Source organism: Mya arenaria, chromosome 2, assembly GCF_026914265.1.
Source record: "Mya arenaria isolate MELC-2E11 chromosome 2, ASM2691426v1".
Taxonomy (NCBI): domain Eukaryota; kingdom Metazoa; phylum Mollusca; class Bivalvia; order Myida; family Myidae; genus Mya; species Mya arenaria.
The window spans coordinates 70,543,537-70,570,490 of NC_069123.1; the positions used below are offsets into that span (position 1 = coordinate 70,543,537).

Consider the following 26,954-nt stretch of genomic DNA (forward strand, 5'->3'; position numbering starts at 1 on the left):
TTTATTTAAGATTATTAAAATACTTATTTGCCCCAAAAAGATAAACTCTAAACAAATATCCTTCGGATTTTGTAAAGTGTAGATTTTGTAAAAGGCATTTACAAAAAAAGTTTCGAAATCTGGACCGGAAGTTTACATTTCCAGAGCAACAAGAGCTTGGAAAATTCATCTTTTTAAGTTTTGCAACCGTCTTAACAAATAAGTAAGAAATACTAGAAACCTAAACAGTAATAATTTGTAGTTTCACACATTGATTTAATTCCTAAACTCGTAAGTAATGTCATTATTTATAAAGCTAAATATAAAATGTTTGTTAATAATATTTACCCCACCACATTTAATCATTTATTGAAAAGTTAAGATAAGTTAATTATTCTCTGTTTTCACTGAATGTTTCAATGTCTTACGCTCATTGAAGGAATATTTATTCACGTGGATGTTTACTGGGTGTGTTTTTTGTGTGTTTCATACTATAATTAGTACATTTGGATAGTGGGCCATTCAATGTCTGAGGCTCAGCATGAAATAGCTCCCATCCATAAAAAGCAAGCAAGAGGTCTCATACCGTATTATATCATGTATAGGACGCTAGCATAGATAGGACGCAGGCAAAAAAATAGTTGAAAAAAACGGGTAAAAACCCGTAATATATAAGATAGGACGCAGCGGAAAAATGTCAAAATCGGAGCCGAAAAATCGAGGTTGGTCAAGTATTTATAACATATATTGAAGTAAAAAAAAAAATGTATATAAGGCATATTTCGATAACTGTCTTGTGTTTTTCGATAATTATCGTCGTATTTCGGTAATTTAGCATTTCGGTAATTAATTAGTGTACACAACAATGATATAAGTCTTGACATTTTGAGAACATTATAAGACTTATACAAATGCTGTAATAGTCCCGACACGCCTTCTGACTGACAGTCAACCGTTGCAACCATTGCAATAGTTCAGACATGCGTTCTAGATGACAGTCAACCGTTGCAAAACTGTGTATTGTCAAAACTGATGATTGTTTTGATAAGGCTTGTCGCTGTGCGGAGTAAAGCATGTCAGGCATAATTAATGCATGTCTGTTATTATCCTTGCCAGCGGAAGGCACGACAGGTACAGTGCGAACAAACAACCATACGGTATTACCATCGCAATAGTTCGTTCTATTGATGTTTTTCTAATGACAGACAGCGGGTGTTTTTCACACCTTCGCACATTTGAAAAGATTTGATAGTGACAATAATGCTACTTTGCGTTATGCACATTCCTTTATTATTTTTAATAAAAAAACCCAAAATGTTTTGTAAAATATCAAAACATTAAAATCATGAACAACGATTATTTGATATTTACCTCCTTTCCCGATTTTCCGTTGCCGTTATAACTCAATCCAGTTAAATGCTGACTCACATCGAGTTTTTGTGAGTAGCGTCCCTTTTGTAAAAAAGTAAACCCTCATGTTTGTTTTCAATTTATTTTTCAATAAATCATTTTAAAGTAAACATTCAATATATTTCTGCGTGTGTTAACTTGCGTTGTGACGCAGTACAGATACTTACTATTACTGCGTTCTTCCCTGGTCCGATATTTTCGACCTGAAATGGACTTGGAAAAAAACATGAAATTCTAATAGCATAGAAAGGACGCAGGCACTTTTTAAGACGAGAATTGGGGGTAAAAAAGTGCGTCCTATGCATGATATAATACGATACATTTCTTTTTAAGGTCCTGACCAGCTACAATTAGTCACCAATGTATTCGGCTATGTTCCCAATATCAACCCATATACAAGAGTCTTGTAAATAAAATAGAGTTGCCCCTTCGCAATTATCATTATTTAAATCAGGCAATGATGTGTTTTTTTTCTGGTGTACATATATACGCAAATATTCTCATAGCCCCAAAAAGCCATTGATGTAGAAGGCTCAATGAACTGGATTTTCTCCCAAAATGAGATCTAATGAAAAAGAAAACCTAAGATGAAAATGATATGTATACATGTTTTATGGTTAAGAATATTTAGCTTTAGCTTTAATGTATGTGCTTTATTGTAGGGAAGTGCTTTAAGATCAGCCATGAGTCGCCTGTATGACACGGTGGAGCCGTCAGTAATTGACGAAGACATGCTCCAGAAAGCTGTTGAAGAACAGGGCCCAAAGGATGAGGCCGGCAAAATTGCAAAGTCAGAAGGGATTGACTTTGCTGATGTAACATCACTCAGGCTTGAGTTTAAAAGTAACTATAATTTAAATTGAAATAAAGCAATGAAAGATGATGGCTTCAACAAGCTCCAGTTTAAATGTAAAATAATGGGATTGCACTAACAGGCACGAATATTTGTATTTTTTTGTTTTGATGTTCATGATGTGCTTTAATGATGTCATATTGGCCATAATTATACACTGTGCTTTCTATCTGAGGTACAGTACTGTTACCTTGCCTTTTACTGAAAGTGTTTAAATTGTATTGAAAGGATCTTGAAAGGTTAATTCTGTCCCTTTTTGCCATTTTTGGTTGATTTTCCTTTAGTGCAATATTTCAGACATAAATTCAAATATAAATGAAAAAGTTACATGTTATGTAGAAAATATATTGAATGTAAATATTGTCAGCTTGAGAATCACACAGGTGATTTCAACAGCCATTAGGGTGCATTAAAATATGCAGAAATTTATTAAGATGTTTATTAGGAAGTTCTTTTAATGAACTCTTTTTTACATAGATTTTGAACTTTTAAAAATAATGATACAAAATTTATTTTTCAGACATATTAGAGATAGACAATATGTGGAGTTTTGAGAATTTGACCAAGCTGCAACTGGATAACAACATCATTGAAAAAATCAAGGGGTTGGACGAACTGGTGAACCTTGTCTGGCTTGGTACGAATCATTGGGACAAAATGTTTTTCCTGATATCTCCCATTTTATAAGGATAATGATTAGGGTTTTTTATATTTACCCCTTTATATGTTTTTTTTAAATAGCATTTGTTTAACATTTTCATTTGTGGTCTATATAGGAGTATTTTTCTTTATTTGTACTTAATGTTTGTTTTAAAATTTTAAGCCTCATGAAGTTCAAGGCAATTACTTTTATGAAACATTGTGCCCAAAGATCCTTTATGAAATGAAAATATTTCAATCGACAAAGCTCATTATAATGAATCAAAACATTTCAACACTTGAATCTTAACATGTCAAAAACATGTCTGGCTATTGTTTGCAAGCACTAACCTATGAATGTTTTACTTCTACAGACCTGTCATTCAACAACATTGAAATGATAGAAGGTCTGGATAAACTTACAAAGCTCCAGGATCTGACACTGTACAACAACCGCATCTCTCGCATAGAAAACATGGACAAACTCACAGACCTGCACGTCCTCTCTCTCGGCAATAACAACCTTACAGACCTAGAAAATGTGAGTACAAGTTGGTTCAAGTGTATATTTTCTCTCTTATGTGTGGCGTTTACTGAAATATTATTCTTAAATACCACAAATGTACATGTACATTAATGCAAACAAGGACATCCTTTGAACTTCAAGAAAATGTTTGAAAAGTTGAAAAGTAGTACATACCAAACAAACAAACAAACAGTTTATTTGCTAGAAGGCCACCAGCCCATGCAAACATCACACCATACATACATGAAAACTACTTGTACAAATATGTGAGCATGGATTAAATAATAGTATCTTTCAAAACATAGTTTGTAGATAAAGTACATTTTGATACAATGACATTGATAACTTATATATAAAATATACTAACACTCATAAATTGTAACAAGTATGTAATGTTTATTCCTGGAAAAGTGAATTTCTCTTTTCAAAAGCTGAGCATTAATAGTGTGCAGTTTTTTTTCACAACATTTACAATATTACAAGACATCAATATATTAAACTTAATTAAATTTGGGTTCTCATAATATTTTCTATCTATATATTCTTGTCTAATAGTATCGTATAAAGGATACACCAAAAGAAAAATATACCAGTTTACCTTCATGAAAAAATGTTATAATGTACATGTTTTCTGTAGAACTATATTATAATAGTTGTTAAAGTTGATTGTTGGTTAATGTATTTTAAATCCTTAGATTGAGGTTTTTTTTAATATTTGATAACGTCTTTGACTTGATAAGAAACATACAAATGAATTTACATATTATAGGTAATACACCTTCGTCGGTTCAGAAAGCTGCGAACATTGAATCTGGCAGGCAATCCTTTCTGTGAGCAGGCAGAATATAAGCAGTATGTGACAGCCTATGTGTCCTCCATTGACTTCCTGGACTACAGACTCATTGATGAACAGTCGGTATGTGCTGACAGATACAAAGTCTGAATGAAGGATTTCCTTTTTTAATGAATGCATAAAGAAAATTTAGTTAATTTTTTATTATTTTTCTTCAATTGGTGGTGCTTTTGATAAATAACATAAGTCATCACGAAGTAGTCTATCACACTCATGTGTAATTCAAAAATATTTCTGGTTTTCCATGATCAAATGCTCATTAAAATCATGATAGTTGAGATGAAATTCAACTATGATACAAAATTCATTTCAACTACACAGTTACTGTCAATGAGCTTGTCCATTCTAGCTGAATAAATGAAGATGTTTCAAATAAAACTGTCTAAATAATAATATGAATATTGCATCTCAATCTATAGCAATTGGTTAACATTTCAACTTGATAAAAAAGTTTTCTCTTTTGTTATTATTATTCATTCCGTTGTGTATGGGTAAATGCCAGGGACCTTTTGTCAATTATGTAAGTAACTACCTTTATGTCACAACAAATACAGTCTATACTGTTCATATACCTGTATCATTTCAGCGAGCAGCAGCGACAGAGCGGTACCATCTATCTATTGAAGAGATGTTGCACAATGAGCGGGTGGCGGACCAGAAATATGAAGAAGAGAAGAAACGAGAGGTGGAGGAAGCACTATACAGGGTAACATATACAACTATGCATTTTAAGTTGACTATAACTAAGTAACTGAAGCTTTCAAACAAGTTATGACATACTAGTAATACTTTGTGGTATAAAAAACATTATCAAACAAGGAAACATAATTAATTTGTCTATTTTTCTAAGATTAAAATGAATGTATTGTGATAGAATAGGTGGCAATACGTTGTTGTATGTGGAAAATACTTTCTTCAAAACTACAAAACTAAAAAGACATTCATGATATTCAAATGAAACTTAATACAAATATGTAACAAGAGAAAATACACACATGTCAAGATAGGCCCATAACTTGGACTGTAATATCTGGTAGTGGTGCTCAATATGCAGAAAGTCAAAAGTTAAACCCTACATTTGCTCTATTTTTGGTATTTTGGTGTAAAAAGCTAATTCCATAATGTGGTTGCTTTTTTTTTGTCAAGTTGGGCCCTTGATGAGCTGGAGCAGATTGACATCTGCTGACATCTTATGTATAGTCTTTTCAGTCACAGGACCATGTTCCTAATTTAACTAACTAGTAATAGTGATGTTCATGTTTGCAGGAGGGTTATGTAGATGGTCTGGATGGTCCCGAACTCTTTGAGGGCATGTACGCAGATGACAATGAGGGCAAGAAAATGAAGGAGATGCCTGGAGTCGATGACCTCATGGTCACATATCCTTTTACTTATCATATAACAGAGTTGTGTTTTACAGCAGAAGCAATGTATTTCATACTTCATGAAGGGATTATTCTTATGTAAAAAAAATATAAATACAACCTATTGAAATAAATCATTACCGAATTTACATACCCTTATATTTTCCCATTTTAAATTAACACTTCTAACAAAAAAACAGAAACATTATTAAACACTAACAAAATGTTGACGTTAACATATAAAAATAAAGCATTTCACACAATATTTGTCCTTAACCACTGGGTGCACGTTTAGGGAGAAGTTTGTTGGTATCTGCAAGCAGATCTTCGACTACGGCCTCCAGGAAAACAGCAAGCGTCAGGAGGAAGTGTCACAGTTCTGGGAGTGTGTAATGGAGGCAAAGACTGAGAACAAGGATGCTGGCATTGGACACATCAATAACTTCATGAACATGAAGAAACGGGTTGGTACTCTGTTGGTTTAGAATCCGTTGCATTACCATGGTGTTTAATTATAGAAGTCCATATTTGAATCAAGACTGATAAAAACTAAATCATAGAATGAAATTCCTTAAAGGATTTTAGATTATTTTCCAAGAATGACTTACAATTATGAATCTTACTCATAATAGACTCAGATTGAGGCATACTTTATATCTATAGACAAACCTTAATTATGATCAATGAAGTACATATTATTGTATTATTTTCCAACAATTTTTAGCTTGACTATCAAAGAATAAGGACAGGGCAAATGGCCATTTCACTTAATACTTGTCAATTGTCCAATACTTGTTATTATATTCACTTAATACTTCACTCAGTTGTACGATCTTACAATAAGGTTACACACATTTTTATCCTTAATACAAATTATGGCGTCTGATTGACTTAGGAACTTGAGTTAAAGTTTTACAGCACATGGTTTTTGGTTAAAGTTTAAGGGCAAGTTTGTTTACAGCCATCACACAGTTAGGTTACATAACTCCTAAATACTAATTATTGCCCTTGACCGACTTCAAAAGTTTGGTTAAAGTTTTTGGGCAACTTTTTCACACAATGAAATCTGGCCGTACGTTGTTGTTTGGGTGGGCTTGCGGAAAGGCCGCATCAAACTCACCTATGGTATCAAATAATCTAGTAAGGTTTAACATTCAGTGACAAAACTGATATAGGGCTTGATTATAAAGACCTTTCATGAGAATGGGGCCCTATAGTCATTGCCTGGGTCACTGTTACTAATTACTACTTCAGGTAAGGGTTGACATATTGCAACCAAACTTGGTATATAAGAAGGCTTAATGGAGACCTTTCATGGGATTCCCTTTTGGGCCCCAAGGCTACTGTTATTAAAAGAAGGAAATCTGTTGCTACTGAATAATTTTAATTTAATTTGACATTCAGATTTTGTCATTCATTGTAAACCTGGTTTCATTGCATTGCGGTGTTTCTTGTTTACTCCTTTATTTTGACCTTTTTATTTTTGCTTTTAGAAGGCACATATTACATCATTATTGTATTTTTTTTACAAAGCTGCTAAAGTTGAGCTCACTCTCCGATGAAAGCTCTTGTTAAATGTCTCTTTTCTTAAATCAATAGAATATTAAGACCAAACTTGATAATCAGTCATGTTGCCTCATGGCCTTTGAATTGTGTAGATTAAACAAACTTTGTGTTTTCTGCACTTTACCTTGAACAGCTTTTGTCTGATCATCACCAAACATGGACAATATGTGTATGGGCAGGATATCTTGGTCAGGTTTAACTGACGATGTCATCCCATTTTTTTATCTTTTGTGTTACGGTCCTTGGATTTCTTAAGTACACACATTTGAAAAAAAAAAGACAAACATATTCAATGACAGTTTGCAACTTTCATAACTTTTACTAATGTTCTTATTTTGTCCAATTAACCTCCCAAGTTTGTATGTGTTGCAGGTGTTTGCAGAGATGAACCACATCACAGACTCAGCCCTGCTTGACCAGAAGGTGAAGGAATATAACAAGGAGGTGACCGAGCTATGGGACAAACTCATGGCCCTGGAACTGCAGCTTGTTGATCAGTTTGAGGTACAAAATTTTCACACAGTTATTATAACACTTCAGATGAAGCTAAAATTGGATTATCTCAGCTCTCAGCAATTAGCAAAATTGTTTAACATTTCATTCTATTGGCTCTTGCTTCTTTTCCTTTGGTGTAATGGTTATGAATATTTTAAACTGAGCCACCCTCATTCTATCAATTAAAATTTATTCTCTAAAAATCATTTTGTTATGTTCATTTTGCATAAAAAAAGAAGTGTAACTTTCATAGCCATGGAGTCGTTGTTTGGCAGGGCTTAGGTCATCATACTCAGCTAAAAGCTTTGTAACCATTGCCATTGATTGTACTTGTCCCAGATAATTTGTATGTTATGCTTGGTTATTATCAAATGCTGGTATACATTGAACAGGAGATCATCAAGGAGTTTGAGCGGAATCTACAGGATATGGGCTCGACATTTATTGAGAATGTTCAGGGATACCTTTCCCAGTGTCGTGACCTTGAGAACAACCACCATGAACGCATGCTGGAGATCGCCATCGTTACGTTGGAGAAGGTTGTCAAAAACGAGCTTGATGATGAGATCAATGATGACCTTAGAAATGTGAGGCTCTTTGGTTACATGTTAGAATTATCCTGTCATAACAATTTTACATATCACAATCATATTTATTTCATGCTGAAAAATTACGGTATTCTTCAGCTTTTTACCCATATGTTTACATGTATACTAAGATAAAAGTATTCTTGAACAGGAACTTTTGTATAAAACAAGGGGCTATGCGGAACGCCACATTATTGCCAGATTTTTCACTTTGCCATTGAAGTTAGTGGGCAGTAATTAAAACTGGCTTTTTACTACCATTTATTGTATTACTTAGAGCAGCACTATATGTACCGGTAGTTATATTTCCACACTATTTTTGTTGAAAAATCTGGTTAAAATTGAACAAATTCTCTTCTATGATATTGAATCTGTCTTAACAGTATAACCCTTGTAATCAATGGTATAGGTGATCTGGAGATAACAATTACTTTAATGTGCCATACATATCATGAAAAATAATTGTTTATTTCAGCTATTTGTTGACAAGGACACTATAATCAATGCTGTAACATCCTCACACGATGTGCACTTGTTGAAGATTGACAACAAGGAAGATGACATGGTTACCAGAATTAATGGCTGGATGAAAAACACCATCGAAAAAATCCACTATGAACAAGAAGTAAAGAGAAACCGAGAACGAGTGGCAGAAATAAACAACCTGATTGACCACTTACGAGAAGAAATTGAGAACTTGGAGGTGTTACAGGGAACTGGATATTAGTCGTATGACTGGTGTGACTGTGTATTGTATGCGTGTTGGGGCAGTTTAAGACCATACGTTAACTGCCTTGTAAGCATAATGATCAATTATGTACATTTTTTAAATGGTCTAGTTTTATGTGAACACTCGGCATTTAATTGAACACATAATGTTTATACTTCAATCTAGTATGGACCTCATCATGAACTCTCATCTATTTCATCATCATCATTTTTTGCTTGTTGACTTTGTATGAATTTGATATATATTATGTCTGTGATATTTGATATAAATGAATAAATTATTTCATAAAATATATTGCCGGTCACAATGTATAATATTTTTCAAGATCCGGCTACTATAAAGCTGAAGAGTGGCTGAATTTGAAAGATTTCAAATATGTTCATATCTAAAACCATACTCAGTTACATAAAGAAGTCATTACTATTCAGAAAGTAATGCTATTTTGATTATTTGAACAAGAGCTGTCGAGTTCATTATTCCGCTGCTATTAAGAACTGCAAAATAAATGTAGTTCAAGTAGATGCAGAGATATTAACCCATATGTGAGTTCATTGAAAACATTATCCAGAATTTCTTAGCCAAGGTAGAGTTATCTTATCTGGTGAAGTTGGTTGGGTGGTTGGGAAAGCATGCCTTAGTTTCAATAAATATATAATGTATTTCTAAAATATTGACTTAAATGTGGTAACATGCAAAACCTTAACCAGAATTTTCAAGCCATTATAGTTTGCATGCAAAATATTGTTATCTAACTTCATTAATCAAGTAGTTTGGATAGTAGGAAACTAATGTCTTAAGTCACTGCAATACATGATGCATTTGCTGAAATAATGACTTCAAGGTGCTTACATGCAAAACCTTAGCCAAGGTGTGACGGCGACACAGGGGCTGACACCAGGGTTAGTAGGATAGCTATCCTAGTTCTTTGAATATTCAAGCTAAAATAAGGACGTATGAGAACACCCATAGCGGTCAGTAGTGTTACCAACCTTGCTAAATTGTATTGGTATGTTTGATTACCAGCTTCTATACCTCCCAAATTATGGTCTCTAATTGTCAAATTTTGACGAAATGGACCTACTTTATATTTTCATTTGATCCTTACCAAACTTGGTTGTAATGTTTACAGCAAGTTTGGAAAACAAGTTATCAGATTAATACAATTACCAGCATGATTATGTCAGCATTTGCCATTTAAGTTGTGACACGCCAATTGTATTTTTACCAAATTGACTTTTTCTGTACTCATAATTCATCCTTTTCTTATTACCACACCTTTTAAGCAGTTCAACATTGATTTCCCTTTGACAGGTGTATATTTCTCCCCCTCGCAAGGTTCCTGTTCATTGTGATTTGTAACATACATTTGCGCAAACAGTTTGCTAATAATTTCAACACTCGTGGCATATTAACCCATTGATGTGTGGAACCAAATAAGAATACAACTTAATGATACATTTCTTTGACAGTTCACACCATAGAAGAACAAAGCCAAGTCTCTGCCCTTTGTTGTATAAGACAACTCAAGTACCAGGGTCCGATACGGACAGTTGAATTTCAGACTCAAGCACAGAAATCTGAATTCTTACCATAAATGTTTCAGAATATCTATAATATAAGTTATTCATATATAAGTTATCATGAATATATATATTATTTAAACTTAAATTTTGCTCTTTTGAGTCTGTGTCACAAATTTAGGCTCAGGACATAAGTGAATACAGCCCTGATCTTATCAGCACATTCACTTTTCAAGATGATCAGTTACAAGACTTTGAGTTGAAGATGTGAACCATAATTCAAGTGGCATATTAATACAAAGGGTATTTTCAAATATTATTTATTACAATTTTTCATACAACATAAGAACTTGATGATGTCGATGACAACATGGACTTTCTTTTGATTTTGACTGTCTCATTGGACCAGTGGACAAAAAGGGCGGCTGCTGACATCCGACTCTGGAGGTCGTAAAGGTCAATGTCGTGGTACCATTCCACATTGCCCCATCGCTCGATCTGAAGTAAAGATATCAAATATAGCCTTTGGTCAAAACATTGTGTTTTATCTCACCATAAAAAAAAGAAATTGTGTGAATGTCATTCAAATACATCAAGTCTTAATCATCACAGTAGTGACGATTTTAAGCCCAGAATAATCAGGCTCTTACTCTAACCCTTTTAAATCTCGCTGGACTTTATCTCTGTTTGTGCTAAAAAAATAGTACATTTCTGTTTTATTTTATTAAATATATGTCTCTGACTGTTTCTTTTCACAAGACATTAACACAAATTGTAAGGGGAAACTTCTCAATAGACTTTTAAATTTGATCAAAGTGTGTCTTTGGCTTTTATTGGATGCTGAATTTTCAATGCTTTTATGGCCATAACAACAGTCCCTGACAGTCAGTCTGAAAACAGACATTTGTCCAAAGGAAATCCCATTTGTCTATGAACTACAATCAGAGCCATGTAATTTATAATATTAAGAGGGAATGTTTCACAGGTCAATTTTTTTTAATTTCTTTGAAAGTAGAAATATTCATTTTTTTAAATCCAATATCTTCATGTGTGCAATACCGGTAGCAGCAAAGGGAGGATGTAAGTGTCTAGTGTCGAAATTCTCACCTGAAAGTCAACTTCTAGTCTTGACAACTTCACACATCTCTCTACTGTTATCATTTTATCCATCAAGCCCAGCGTCAGCACTAAGGATTTTATTGTTTCTACAGCATAGTTGTAACCTGGAATAAATACATATATGTATGAACTATTGTTAAACATTGTTTTACTATCTTAATGTTCTGCAAAAGAAATAATTATCAGAATTTTTCTTATGAACCTGTAATATTTACAGGAAATACTAATATATACTAGTAATAAAAAAGTAAGTGGAAGTAACTTACTCATTTACTTAAAAATTGAGCACACATATCTGCAGATTTATTTGACTTTTGAAGAACATCTTTACGTTACATTTTAACAGGCATCTAATATAATAATGAATTTGAAAAAATGGAGAGAGGGAGAGATTGAGAGAGAGAGATTCATTCATATGACAATGTGGTGTTGTATGGGCAACCAGAGGAATGCCACTTGTCCAGCTTGGTGACCATGAATGAAAATCACATTCTCCCATTCTCCCAGGCAGGGAAGCAACCATGGCCACCTTGATGCGAGGGCACTAAATACTCCACACAGAAAACACAGCTATTTACCAAAGAGAGCCCAGTCACTCTGAGACTGCAGGAACTTGGCAAGTTTCTCCGCAGTTGCAGGGTTGAGATCTGGAATGGCGGCAAGCTCTTCCATCACTGGTACCTCAATATCATATCTGGAATGGATAACACCCATAGTATGCTTTTTTTAATTAAGGGCCAGATATGGCATTATCGACAAATATAAATAATGATATATCACAATATTTCATTAGCATATCAAGATATATTGTTTAAAATAAAATTGATATCTAGTTTTCAAATTTTTAAATTATCATCATTATTTTATTTTCTGTTGTAAAACAACATCCGGTAGGTAGTAGTTATGTATTTGTTTGTAATTGTGTGCTTCACGCCTTTGTAGTGAGGCATTTTGACTATAATAACACTGTAATGGTAACTATAAGTTATGAGAAGTTTTATTGTCATCACTTACTATACTGGGTATATAAACTGTTCATTTGATAGCCTAGTCTATAATAATAGACATGTTGTACGGGATTCTTCAAATCCCTAATTACTTGAAGGATTTGCCATATCAAAAATCGTAAAAAAAACTATTGTTAGTCCTATTCGCAATTCCAAAGAGACAACTTTTTTCACAAAAATATCAGCAAAATAACTTTTAACCAAGACATTTATAAGTAAATAAGAGGAAGCAAAACATTTCAATATCACTATATGAGTTAAACATAAATTAAAACTTACTTTTTCTATCAAGAAATAGTCAATAAAATCATGTGTACAATATTCATTGTTTCAAATATAAATATTTACACCTCAACTTCCATTCCTTAAATGAACTGCCTTTCGGCAATTGCGTTCATCAATCGATGAACGCAACATCTTCGAATATGTTCAGATCGTAATTCATTGCATAACAATATACATGAAAGCTATTGATCTTGTTATTGGTTGTATTGTGTCTGCAGGTCCCGTAAAATATAGATCAACATTTTTTAAAAGTGTTAGTTTATTATATTTTAAATATAATAGTCCTTCGGACTCCACACACATTGACCAACCCAATTGCGTTCATACCCCGATAATGACATCAACCCCGCAATTCATTCCTTAAACAAGAGATATTTGTCAAACATTATGCCCCCCCTGAGCGCCATGTTGTCAGGATTATATGGACAATTGAATGAAATATGCATGGACCGAAATGACAGCTGATTTGTTGCTGTTTTAAGATTATGACCATAAAAGTGTGAGGATAAAGTGTGTTATGACCGTCATGACCTTTGACTCTATGAACTCAAAATCCAGAGTCATCAGCTGGTCACCAGAAACCTAAATGTCAAGTTTGAGTGCCATGGGTGCAGGCATTGTCAAGTTATCACAAGACAAGTTTTTTTCGTTCAAGGTCACTGTGACCTTGACCTTGGCCTGATGACCCCCAAAGTCGATAAGGGTCATCTACTGGGCAGGCCCAACCTTCATGTCAAGTTTTTATCATTCCAGGTCACTGTGACCTTGACCTTTGGCCAGATGACCCCCAAAAACCATAGGGGTCATCTCCTGGTCAGGCCAATTCTCCAAGTCAAGTTTGAGGGCCATGGGTGCAGGCATTGTTGAGTTATCAATCGGACAACCATTTACCATTCAAGGTCACTGTGACCTTGACCTTTGGCCCAATGACCCCCAAAAACAATAGGGGTCATCTACTGGTCAGGCCCAACCTCCAAGTCAAGTTTGAGGGCCATGGGTGCAAGCATTGTTGAGTTATCGCTCGAACAACCTTTTACCATTCAAGGTCACTGTGACCTTGACCTTTGACCCATTGAGCCCAAAAAACAATAGGGGTCAGCTACTGGTCAGGCCCAACCTCCAAGTCAAGTTTGAGGGCCATTGGTGCAGGCATTGTCACGTTATCACTTGGACAACCTTTTACCATTCAAGTTCACTGTGACCTTGACCTTTGGTCTGATGACCCCCAAAAACAATAGGGGTCATCTACTGGTCAGGCCCAACCTCCATGTCAAGTTTGAGGGCCATGGGTGCAGGCATTGTTGAGTTATCACTCGGACAAGCTTTATTTTATTTTACCATTAAAGGTCACTGTGACCTTGACCTTTGGCCCGATGACCCCCAAAATCAATAGGGGTCATCTACTGGTCAGGCCCAACCTTCATGTGAAGTTTGATGACCATACGTCCAGGAATTGTTCAGTTGTCACTTGGACAAGCTTTGGTCTACCGACGGACCGACCGACCGACCGACTGACCGACATGCCTGTGCAAAGCAATATACCCCTCTTCTTCGAAGAAGGGCATAATAATGTGTATTGTGTTGCAATTTTCCCAATTAATAGGGACACGGCCCCATTCACACAATAACGATAAAAAAACACTTAGCCACTGCAAACCATTAAAATGCATTCAAATGGGAAACCCATATCTCCATATAATACAAAACAACGCTATATTTGTAAACATTATGGCCTCTAAGCAATGCTTTATCTGAAAAATGTGTACATCTAAATAAAGGTGTTTTTATCTTAAGATTGCAGTGATTATTAATGGTTGCACAAAGTGTTTAAGACAGAAAATTTTAAACTTTGAATTGAGGTCAAAGTATCACAAGACTGTCCACTATGACCTTGACCTTTGATCAACTGACACCCCACCCCAAACAAGGGTCATACTAGTAAAGAGCAACCTCCCTCTAGAGTTCTATGGTCCTAGCTCACACTGTTCATGAGTTATTTTGAGGACAAAGTTACTTGGTCATTAGCTGGTCAAGGGCAACCAAACATAAATGTTAAATGGTCCAAGGAATAATGGTTCTCAGGTTATTGTGAAGACAGTAATTTAATAAGACCATGACCTTTGACCTACTGATCTGAAAATCAATATGAGGCTTCTGCTGGTTAATGGCAATTTTTTGGCAACCTACCACTAAAGATTCTTAGTCTTCACTGAATGACCTAGGAATATGAATATTCAGAAATAGCTTGCCAAAGAGAAAAGTGCTACCTACCACTAAAGTTTCATGTTATATGGTCAAATCATTCTCAAGTCATTGTGCGGACAAAGTTGACCTTGACCTTTAACCTACTGACTGAAAAAGTTAAAGGGTCATCTATTGGTCAAGAAAATCCCTACAACTGAAGAAACGTGGTTGTAGGTCTAACCATTTTTGAATAATTGTGCAGACAAAACATTGACTACCAGCGAAAGGTACATCAGACATTTTCAAACATACATATATGTTCCTTTTTTTCAAGAGGGCATACAAAATATTGATATGATTGCCCCTATATATCGATATGTATCAATTATCTTCCATATCATCACAACATTTTTATGTAGTATTAACGATATTGCTTAAAAAATTATTTATATAACTGTTTAAGTTTTACAAGAAACAGTGGTATGGAACCATTTTGCAACCTTAAACATTTCATACAAATGTGCAAACTAGAGGCCCATAAGGGCCTATGCTCTACTTGCATGGCTCTTGTGGTCATTTTCAATCCAGAGCATGTATGTATGGGTAAAAGGCAACAAACATATAGTACACGTTTTGTGTTTGGGTTAACTGAAAACGTTGCACGTTCAACATCTGAGGACAGAAAGTGTTGTAAGCAGATTAGTTGCATGAACTATTTTAATATGTGCCAAGTAAAGGTCATCTGACAAAAAAAAATTGCTTTCAAAACTGTACTCATGGTCAAAAATTCATTTCTGTAGCTTTAAAAATAAAAAAGTTGGTCAAAAGGTCAAAGTCAAGGTCATCCGAGAACAACTTTGATGCTCGTTTGCAAAACTGTACACATGGTCTAAATATCATTGCTGTAGCTTTAAAAATAAAAAAGAAGGTCAAAAGGGGTGGGGCCAGCTTTGGCCCCAGGGGCATACTTTAAACTGTTTTGCTTGAGGGTCATCATATGATGATCCACAACAAATATCAAAGGTATGAGCCTTGTGGTTTGAAACAAGAAGATATTGAAAATATTTCTTAAATAAGTCTCTAAGAAACTTGTGACCCCCAGGGTAGTGCCAGTTTTGACCCCAGGGGCATAATTTGAACAACCATGGTAGCAGAGCACTAAATTATGCCTCATTCAAAACAGCAAGTGTCTGTATAGCTGGTTCAGACAAAAAGATTTTCAAACATTCCCAATTTAAGTATAGCAAACCTGTGAACCCCGTGGGATTGCCAGTAATGACTCCAGGGGCATAATTTGAACAAACATTCACAAGCAGTTGTGCTTAGATGGATGCGCCAACACACAAAAAGAATTCAAACATTTCCCAATTAAAGTATAGCAAACCTGTGAACCCTGGGGAGTGGCCAGTAATGACTCCAGAGGCATAATTTGAACAAACATTCACAACCAATTTTGTTTAGATTAATGCGCGAACTACAGACACTTTGGCCAATAGAGCTAAAAATGGCCTTTGGCTTTTCAACAAGAACATGGCAGAGTAATTCACAAAATCAACTGCAGAAGCATAAAGCAAGTTGTCAACCTTTAATCCTAGACTTGACTTTACATGTAAACTTAGCTAAAAAAACAATTCGCTCATGCAGACTTGGCTAAAAATAGGTTAGCTAAAAATAGCATTTTTTTTAACTTTCAAGGCCCATAATCTAGGCATGCATGGGCGGATCTGGCTGGTATTCGAAAGGAACCAAGTCTGATGGATATCTAAATACTGTACAAGTTCTATCGAGATACAATCAAAACTGAGGACTGTATCGTGTTCACAAGCAATTGTTTACTGACGCACTGACGCACGCACAGACGCTCATACGACATACACATAACCATCGCTTAAGCTCTTCTGGCCTCTGGCCAGTAGAGCTTAAAATGACTGAGGCATTATTTAATACACCATTTAAAGGCGCATTTTCTAGAACCGATGGCATTCATTTTTCATTATAAAGCTAATTATTTAGAAAAAAATGTGAAAAATTGACAGCTGGTGCAAAAATAGAACCACTATAGGTGAAAAGAAGTCAGACAAGGGACATATTTTTGAGATACCTTTCTTCCACCATTTCTATCAACGATCCCCAGTGGTCCTTCTGCATTTTGTACAGTTCAGGAGGCTCCTTGATAAAAAAACTGAAAAATAGGGAAGGAAATAATTAATCCAGTCATTACCTTATGTTGTATGGCTGGTATGTAGTCCAAATAATTGTACGTTTACGGATTTTTTTTACGATTTTTGATATGGCAAATCTTTCACGACGTTAGGGATTGGAAGAATCCCGTATAACACGTCTATTATTTTAGACTAGGCTGGTATGGTACTGCTAACATGTATAATACACAAGTATACCATATAACTGGTAGAAATAAAGTAGTAAAACTTGGGTAATAACAGAAAGAAATTTTTTATACATATTTATTTATATAAGAGCTAATTATACAATTATTGTCTCCTTTATATGCTAAGAACTATATAATCCTGAAGAAGGTTGATATTCATAGATTCACATACACACCTCTGCATATCAGACCACACGCAAATATATGCACTCATTAAAGTTCATTCTACCTGACAGTGTCGGTCTCCATGAAGTGTAGAATGGACTTGATGAGGACTCCTCTGGTCAGGTGCATAGGGTTATCTACAGCAGTGTTGCATAATGAAGTCTGAAAATTATAAAGCAGTCGCTCAATTAAAGGGAAATTTCACTATTGATACTGGGGATTAGGACAGTCTCATTCACCCATTAATGATATTTGAGGCCCTCAAAGTATTTAAATTTATCCAGAAATATTTTAATAAATAAATGGACACACCATTTTGCTAATAACTTGTACATCTAACAGTGAAAATTATGCATACACTGATATAAAGGGGAAAATCCAATCTTGTGTATGTCTTTTAACAATATACTGTAAGATTAACAAGAGCTGTCATAAGACAGCTAACTGGAATATACATCACTTTGTTTTAGAAATAAAGACAATAATGATGTAATATGTACCTGTCAAAAGCAATAAAAAAGAAAATTAAAAAGCAAACAAGAAACACAGCAATGTGATGAAACCAGGTTTTCAATGATTGACAGAAGAACTTCAGCCTTTATTGTGAGAATTGGTTTGAACTTTTTTCTATTTTTATTACCAATTAATTATTACTACAACCCAAAATGCCATCCAATGGAAGTCCTCCATAAACTCTGCCTTTCTACCAGGTTTTGGTCACAGTACCAACCATTTTCTATTTTTAGTAACAGTGACCTTGACCTTGACCCTTGGGACTCCAAAGGCTATCCCATGAAAGGTCTCCATAAACTCTTCAATATACCAAGTTTCCTACATACCAAGTTTGATTACTTTATGTCAAATTGAACTAAAATTATTTAATGCCATAGGTGATTTTGATGTGGCCCTCTTACCAGCATGGTATGTTGAAGCTTTTCCATTTTAATAAATAGCATTTTACCACACATATTATGTGTGTATTATATGTATTGTTCACTGAAGTGACTTTTGTTTCCCAAAGTTTAAACTACAACCACAACACCAAAATATTGGTTGATATTTCCTCGTGTTGGTCTTTGTGGCCTTGGCTTTTCATGTTATGTTTTTGTTTTGATTGTAAGATAGATAAATGAACACACAGTTGAATGCACACTTTTCACTTAAAACAGATAAAAATTTGTGTAACAACTTCTTAAATTATAACGTAAACACCTGTCAATAATTTGCAGAAAATCATTAATCATGTGCCAGAATAAAAGAGCATTCTAATGAAATGGATATTGTGGAGTAGAGGTTGGATAAATCTGTCTACAAATACAAACTATTTCATGATGGTGTACTTCATGTTACTGAAAAAAAGTACTTTAGTTTGAAACTCTAAAACTGTTCCTGAAACTATCTTTTATAGCAATTTGAGAAATTTGTCCAAATTATTTTGGGACACCCTTTGTAGACTGTTTAATTTATGGTACATCCATAACTCCTTAATTTGAAACTTCAATATTTTATTTATGAAATAAATGGAACAGAATGTAAATCAGTTGAGAATGTACCAGATGCATGATATTTCTGTTGATGAATTTCTTCTGGGCATTCCATTCTGTAGCTACTGCCAAGGCTAGTGCCTCGTTTGGCACTCGAAATAGGTTTCCATTTGGCGTGCGCAACTTCCTCTGATCCAGATTTACTTCATACCAACCTGGAATTATATAAAAAAAAATTGATATAAGCATTGTACTTAACTGAGCCAATATCAAAATATAAAATGGCAGCTTGTGAAAGATTGTTCAATGTAAATTCCTTTTTATTAGGTTCACAGTCATGATTGACATTATGCATGATATTGATTTTTATCACTGAAGGTGTTGTTAAGGCAAAACACATGAACTTACCATCTGATTGTGTAATTGTAGCGTTTTTGAAAAACTTCTTGGTTTCTGAAATAAAACAAATTATTGTGATAAGATTTAAATCAAATTAAGGTAAAAATTCCTAAATCTCATATTTTTGTGACACAGGCCATCACATTGAATTTCGGGTAAATCTGAAAACCAGAAACCACACACTAAAACCTAATTATTTTAAAGTAGACTATGTTTATTTCTTTACCGCAACACAGATTGTTTTGTGTTGTCCACTCTCATTACTCAGGTAAATACTATATGCCTCATGGCATAACTCTGCCTACATACCCCAAGCATATCAGGTGAGTTTTGAGTACACAAGTTTGGTATTTTTCCGTGATTTGATACATATATTTTCTACAGCTCCAGTTAGTAAATGTTTGAAGCAGATGGCAATTTTCATTTCCTGAATATTGATGCCATCTCATGGCCACAAGATAGGAGTAGAAAATACCCAAAAATTAATTTTTATTATTTTATTTTGTGTGATAATAAAAAAATGTAGACTAGTTTGCTTTGCACATCAAGGATACAGGTTACAAAATTAACCCACTAGCCATCCGGGCTACTATTTTTATAGGTTTATGTTTTTGTAAAATGCTAATGGTCACTTAATCACGGCTATGTTTTTGCGTGATTGGTTTATTGACATTATCATGTGATATTATCAATGTATTGTTAAAAGGTCAAAATATCCAGCCATTCAGTCAGTTTTCTATTTTTTTCTTGACTTCACCGGCATGGGTTTGCACCCCACTCATTGTACTTTTTCGACATTATATTATAGAGATAAATGATAATAAGTTAATTTATTTTGCTTAAAAATAAATTTTATTATTTTCGCGAGATTGAATTTAAGGTCTGTTGTTCCGTTGCTAAGCAATCGGAACATTCTCGGCATCTATCGGTCAAGTCAATACGGACTGGTTCTCGATATTTGACACTTAAAGTGCTTTTTTGAATTAAATTAAACCGGTCTATGTAACGGGAATCTTTCTTTGCTAGCGAAATCTCGTGCGGAGAGGACTGGTTCTCGATATTTGACACTAGTTTAAAGTGCTTTTTTGAATTAAATTAAATTAAATTAAACTGGTCTATGTAACGGGAATCTTTCTTTGCTAGCTAAATCTTGTGCGGAGAGGACCGAAATTAAAAAACCCGCCCAGCCCACCCAGTCATAGATTGTTTTTCCCCTTTTCCTTTTGTTTAGAATGTACCTGTTATATAAGTTTTAAAGTAATTAAGTTTAAATTTTGCCGCTTAGAAATATACTTTCATGTGTTGCTGCTTTCGTATTTTGTATGTTACAGTATGTATCGCAGCGGTGGTTCGAGTCTGGTCCACATGCACGCTATGGCGGATTGATGTATCTCCAGGGGGCATTCGTTTTGACAGGGAATACCCTTAAACAGTCGGGGAGCAACGGATCACAAATCGCCATCTGAATCTGTCTGGAGTGTCATATTAAAGAGTTACAGGAATATTCAGACGCTTCTTAACGTGCAACCGCTATATGAACAGTGCTTGTGACCATGTTGTTTCGCACCGTCAGACTGAATTTCTATCTTGTAGTCATGGTGATTTTTCATAACTGGAAACTCGTGCGGATGGGAGTTTAGAATGAAACACTTTGACTGTTGCCATGGAGAGGCCATGACAGAGTGTCACCCCCACTTCAGTGGAAATAACTTTGGGTATAGATACATTGGACTGGACCAGACTTGTGGACATTATGTACTTTCTTCACATGTTGTAAATGTGCCTATATTTTGTTTGTGATTTAAGAATATCTAAATATGGAACCATGGACATCGGAAACTGCTTTCGGTTTGAAATGATTAGTTATTTATTAATTTTGTTTAAATAGATGCTTTGTTGCTCAAATGGTTAACCATCTTAATTTGGTTACCGGTAGCTTGCATTTGAGGAAGTATTTAGTAAAGTTTGAGGTATATGAGTGCCGCTTTCCAAGGTTCCACATACTTTTGTTTTTAGAATACTTAGTCAGTCGTGAAGGCGGGAAAAAATTTGCAAGCCGAGAGTTGGCTAGGCTGTCATCCATTTTAATTTAAAATTGCATACATATATGATTTATGATTTAGATGTATTTGGGCTTGTTGAGACCTTTTACCTTGGCCGAGCACCTCGGTGCTAGTTATCACTCGGTATGGGAATCAACAAGAGGGCTATACATGTGAAATTGGGAATGATAAACTAAAATCAATTAGGATGAATATAGATATAAATAATGTTTATTATCCCGTTGCTGGAATAACAAGTTCTTAAGGAGTCTGTTGCATGTCTGTTGCTCAAGGCCGGGAACGTCCTAGTACTTGGCGTCCCGGTGGTTGCGTTGTTGCGTTGCATTGCGTTGCGTTGCCATGAGATTGCGGAGATATATTGCGGATGTTGCATTAGCTGTTGGCAATTGTGGGTTGCATTGTTGCGTTGCATTGCGTTGCTAGGAGTTTGCGGGTTTTGCAGTTGCTTTTGGCAAAAGGAGCATTTGCACGTAGACCGTAGTTGCTTGGTTGTCGCATTTTGCCAAACAGTCTATTCCAGCACGGGCATATCATAGGACACTATAATATTAATAGAGTACACTTTGAATATACATTTAATATAACGGCTCAGCCTAGCCTCTCTCGGCTTGCATGGTTCTTTCCCACTCGGACTTCCAGCCGTGTGTTGCTATGACCTACCATGGAGTCCGTTCGTTTTCACGGCCATATTTTGCCAATCCTTTTATTTTTGTTGATAAGATGTTGTACCAATTGCAGTTATTATGTAGCAAGGCTATTTTAAGTTTATAATATTTGTTATGCAGAAGTAAAACTTAGGAAATGTCAACGTTGTTTATTTGGTTTCAATTCAACGAACTGGTAAAATAAGTGTTTTTAGATGCATTACTGTGAAAACTTACTGATGGTCTATAAAATCAGCAGCCCAACTAAATAGTTGGTTGCCCCACTTTTAAATATATAATTTTATCAAAACAAAAGCTGTCACAGAGACAGCGCGCTCGACTATTCCGCCGCTTTTCAGTGTAAGGATTGAAAAGTTTTTGGCAAAACATGCATGGATCACTGTTAGATTAGATTTCAATGCAATACATGATGTGCGGAGATATTAACATAAATGTGGTTACATGCAAAATTTTAACAAGAATTTTTAAGTGTAATAATAAAGGGCCATTATTTGCAAAACACAGTTATCTAACTTGATTATTCAATTAGGTTGGGTGGTTGAATACCATTGTATAAAGTCTCAATGCAATACATCAAGTAGTTGCTGAGATATTATCCTATGTGTGCTAACATGCAAGACCTTAACCAGAATTTCCAAGTCGCATAATAAAGGGGCAAAAATTATATAATATGAAAGATAGAGTTATCTTACTTGATTAAATAAGAAGGTTAAATGGTTGGGAGCCTGTGTGTAAAGTTTCATGCAATACATGATGTATTTGCTGAAGCATTGAATAAACAAGAGGCCCAAAAGGGCCTATGCTCTACTGGCATGGCTTTTGTGGTCATATCAATCCAGAGCATGTATGTATGGGTAAAAGGCAACAGACATATAGTTTTATTTTGTGTTTGGGTTACCTGAAAATGTAGCACGTTCAACATCTGAGCCCAGAAAGTATTGTAAGCAGATTAGTTGCATGAACTATTTTAATATGTGCAAAGTAAAAGTCATCCGACAAAAAAAAAATGCTTTCAAAACTGTACTCATAGTAAAAATTTCTGTAGTTTTAAAAGTTAAAAAAAGTTGGTCAAAAGGTCAAAGTCACGGGAATCCTAGGACAACATTGATCAATTTGAACAAACATTCACAATCAATTGTGCTGAGATGGATGCACGAACACACAAAAAGATTTTCAAACCTTTCCAGATTTATGTTTACCAAACCTGTGAACCCTGGGTGAGGCCAGTAATGACACCAGGTGCATAACTTAAACATTCACAACCAATTTTGTTAAGATGAATGCGCAAACTACAGAACTTAAAGCTAAAAAATGGCCTTTGGGCTTTCAACAAGAACAAGGCAGAGTAATTCACAAAATCAACTGCAGAAGCAAAAAGCAAATTGTCTCTCAAAATCCTAGACTTGCAAATTGTCTCCCTTAACTCTAGACTTGAATTTACATGTACATGTAAACTTTGCTAAAAATAGAATTCGCTCATGCAGACCTGGCTAAAAATAGAAAGCATTTCTTTAAAACCTTCATGGCCCATAATCTAGGCATTCATGGGCGGATCTTGCTGGTTTTCAAAAGGAACCGAGCTCTAATGGATATCTAGATACTGTACAAGTTTCATCGAGATACAATCAAAACTGAAGACTGTATCGTGTTCACAAGCAATTGATTACAGACTCATGAACGCACGGACGCACGACCGCACGGATGCACATACTACGTACACATTACCATCGCATAAGCTCTTCTGGCCTTTGGCCAGTAGAGCTAAAAAGGGGCCATTATTTGAATTTAATGCAAACTAGAGTTATCTTACTTGGTTATTTAAGTAGATTGGATGGTTGAGTACCATTTAATAAAGTCTCAATGCAATTCATCCAGTAGTTGCTGAGATATTAACCTATGTGTGCTTACATGCAAAACCTTAACCAGAATTTCTGAGTCAAATAAAGGGCAATTATTTGCATTAAATGCAAACTAGAGTTATCTAACTTGGTAAATTAAGTAGGTTGGATGGCTGAGTACCATTTTATCATGTCTTAACCTATGTGTGCTTGCACGCAAAACCTTAACCAGAATTTCTAAGTCAAATAATAAAGGCCTATTATTTGCATTAAATGCAAACTAGAGTTATCTAACTTGGTTAATTAAGTAGGTTGGATGGTTGAGTACCATTGTATTAAGTCTCAATGCAATTCATCAAGTAGTTCCTGAGATATAAACCTATGTGTGCTTGCACGCAAAACCTTAACCAGAATTTCTAAGTCAAATAATAAAGGCCTTTTATTTGCATTAAATGCAAACTAGAGTTATCTAACTTGGTTAATTGAGTAGGTTGGATGGTTGAGTACCATTGTATCAAGTCTCAATGCAATACCTCAAGTAGTTGCTGAGATATTAACCTATGTGTACTTGCACGCAAAACCTTAACCAGAATTTCTAAGTCAAATAATAAATGCCTATTTTTGGCATTAAATGCAAAGTAGAGTTATCTAACTTGGTTAATTAAGTAGGTTGGATGGTTGGGTACCATTGTATAAAGTCTCAATGCAATACCTCAAGTAGTTGCTGAGATGTTAACCTATGTGTGCTTGCACGCAAAACCTTATCCAAGGGGTGACGCCGACGCTTGGGTGAGTAGTATAGCTCTCCTTATTCTTCAAATAGTCGAGCTAAAAAGGAGAGGAAAGATGAAATGTACCCTAGGCGTAAACCTTAAAGTATCTGTAGGTTACAGCAACAGATACTTAAAGTTAAACATAACTTAAACTCTATATAGTTCCAATAATTTGACGAACACACTACTGACAGGCTTAGTAAGAGCCATTTTTTGCAAAAATCCATTGAAACCAGTTTTATAAGACTGCTGACAAAAAATAAGATCGCAAATTTTTATATTTAAGTTCAAAAATTGATGTTTTATGCATTTTTCTTAAACCGTTACAACAGTTTTTAAGCCATAAAACATTAATTTTCAAACGGAAATATGAAAATCTACGATCAGCAATTTTTGTCAGTAATCTTATCTCATTATTTTTGCAGATATTACGCAAAAATTTGCTATTTCGAAGACAAAAAAATAAAAAAGTCATAAAAATGGTATATTTGTGAGAGTGCAGCTTTAATATGGACAATAAATTATCTTTGAAATTAGAGTGCCATTTGCATTTCATGCAAGTTTCCACATCCCTAAACCACGGAATATCAGTTACCCAACCACTGTTGAAGCTACGTCATACAAAATCAAAAAAAAATATCGAATTTCGCATGCATTGAAATGTTTCGGCTGCACTTTGCTTGTCATCTGGCCAAGGAACGCCTGGTATAAAATGCCACATCACGTTTGGTAACTTACACAAGAAGAATTGTTTAAAATAAAGTGTGACCGTAGTTTGACTGTGAAAACAGAAAGTAAAAAAGTTGTTTTTGCAAGTACCTGAACAAAATTATTTGACTTAAATGAAAAAATACATAGAAGTGTGAAATTGAAGAGATAAGCGTGGACAAATTTTTGGGTCGCTGACTGCGCAGTTTGCTTACAAATTTGAATAGCCAAATGAAACTGTTGTTCATCTCAGGTGGCAAGGCAAGCATTAATTTGTATCCCTGTATTTGTATATAACATGTCTGTAGTTAAAAATTTTCAGGAATATTACTTTTTTTTTAGCGTTATGGTTTTGTAAGGGTGCGGTTTGTGTTATGATTAATTAGGGTTAGGTTATGCACCAGTCAATTGTAACCACGGCACCCTCAGGTCCGGGGGCATACCGAGGATAATGGGCCATGTTTTTACCTTTCAGGTGGCCCCGCAGTGACGGGTGAATGGGGTGGTTTTGTCTTCGCTTTAAATATAGTGTGGAATGGGCCTTACCTAGGGTCCCTGGGGTGCGGGGGCATTTGGCGGGGATTTTACCATCTGTTTGTCCCCATCTGTTCGTCTCCACAGGGCGGGGATTTTAGCCGGGGTTGGCTAGACTGAAAGTCAAATTCCCCGCTATTCCCCGGACCTGGGGGGGGCGTGGTTACAATTGACTGGTGCATTACAGGGTTATAAATAGGTAAAATTTAAAGGGAAAAATAATGATGAACTGATTGAAAAATCCCTCCAAATACCATTTCTAACATCTATACTCAATACACTGTTTTTTTTAATTTGAGAAAGAAATGCTAGTTTAAATAAAAATGCTTTGGTAAGTAAAACATGCCTTAAAACCAAAACGATCAATGAGTATCCTCTAGTTGTGGGCAATTTACCCTCTGAGTGTGAGTGGGATTGACTATTCGGTGCATTTTCAACGAAATGATGCAATAATTTTCTTTCACCGATTTTATTTCTTCATTTTAGAGTTACCTGATTTCGTATACCGAAAACGTACTCAGAGTAAGCGTTCAACAATAGAACTTAATGAGTATTTAGTATAGTTGTGTGTATCTCTCCATTGAATTTAACTATATTTTACAAGAAATTAATTAAAGCTAAGAATGTATCTTAACAAAGGTGCATCCTACCTCTAGAATTAAATCTTTTGAAAATGTTAACAATGGGACAAGTATAACGAAGTATAGATCCACTGACTATATGGTTACTTAGAAAATTGACAGAAAATCTTCCCAAGGGCGCAGCCATTTTGAAAATAAAGATGTAAAAATATCTTTGATTGGTCAAACATATTTATGG

The 26,954-nt window shown here is 35.0% G+C and overlaps 2 protein-coding genes across 3 annotated transcripts; one reads left to right on the plus strand and one right to left on the minus strand.

Annotated features, from left to right (window-relative positions):
- Positions 1–101: 101 nt before the first annotated feature.
- On the plus strand, positions 102–9,311 carry LOC128218290 (dynein regulatory complex subunit 3-like). Of its 2 annotated transcripts, none has more exons than XM_052925934.1 (11): positions 102–202; positions 2,052–2,232; positions 2,763–2,879; positions 3,256–3,422; positions 4,177–4,323; positions 4,847–4,966; positions 5,527–5,636; positions 5,911–6,088; positions 7,563–7,694; positions 8,078–8,272; positions 8,748–9,311. In XM_052925934.1, the coding sequence occupies exons 2-11, from the start codon at positions 2,073–2,075 to the stop codon at positions 8,997–8,999; spliced, it is 1,578 nt and encodes a 525-aa protein (XP_052781894.1). In that variant the 5' UTR covers positions 102–202; positions 2,052–2,072; the 3' UTR covers positions 9,000–9,311. The 2 variants fall into 2 exon arrangements, with proteins under 2 accessions (XP_052781894.1, XP_052781902.1); XM_052925942.1 differs by having other exon boundaries at positions 132–270.
- Positions 9,312–10,826: 1,515 nt separating this feature from the next.
- LOC128218134 (ATP synthase mitochondrial F1 complex assembly factor 2-like) lies at positions 10,827–26,909 on the minus strand. The gene is made up of 8 exons (XM_052925691.1): positions 26,786–26,909; positions 19,564–19,608; positions 19,225–19,370; positions 17,736–17,833; positions 17,219–17,299; positions 12,220–12,335; positions 11,630–11,745; positions 10,827–11,020 (listed from the first exon to the last, which is right to left on the minus strand). The coding sequence occupies exons 1-8, from the start codon at positions 26,901–26,903 to the stop codon at positions 10,856–10,858; spliced, it is 885 nt and encodes a 294-aa protein (XP_052781651.1). The 5' UTR covers positions 26,904–26,909; the 3' UTR covers positions 10,827–10,855.
- Between the last annotated feature and the right edge of the window lie 45 nt (positions 26,910–26,954).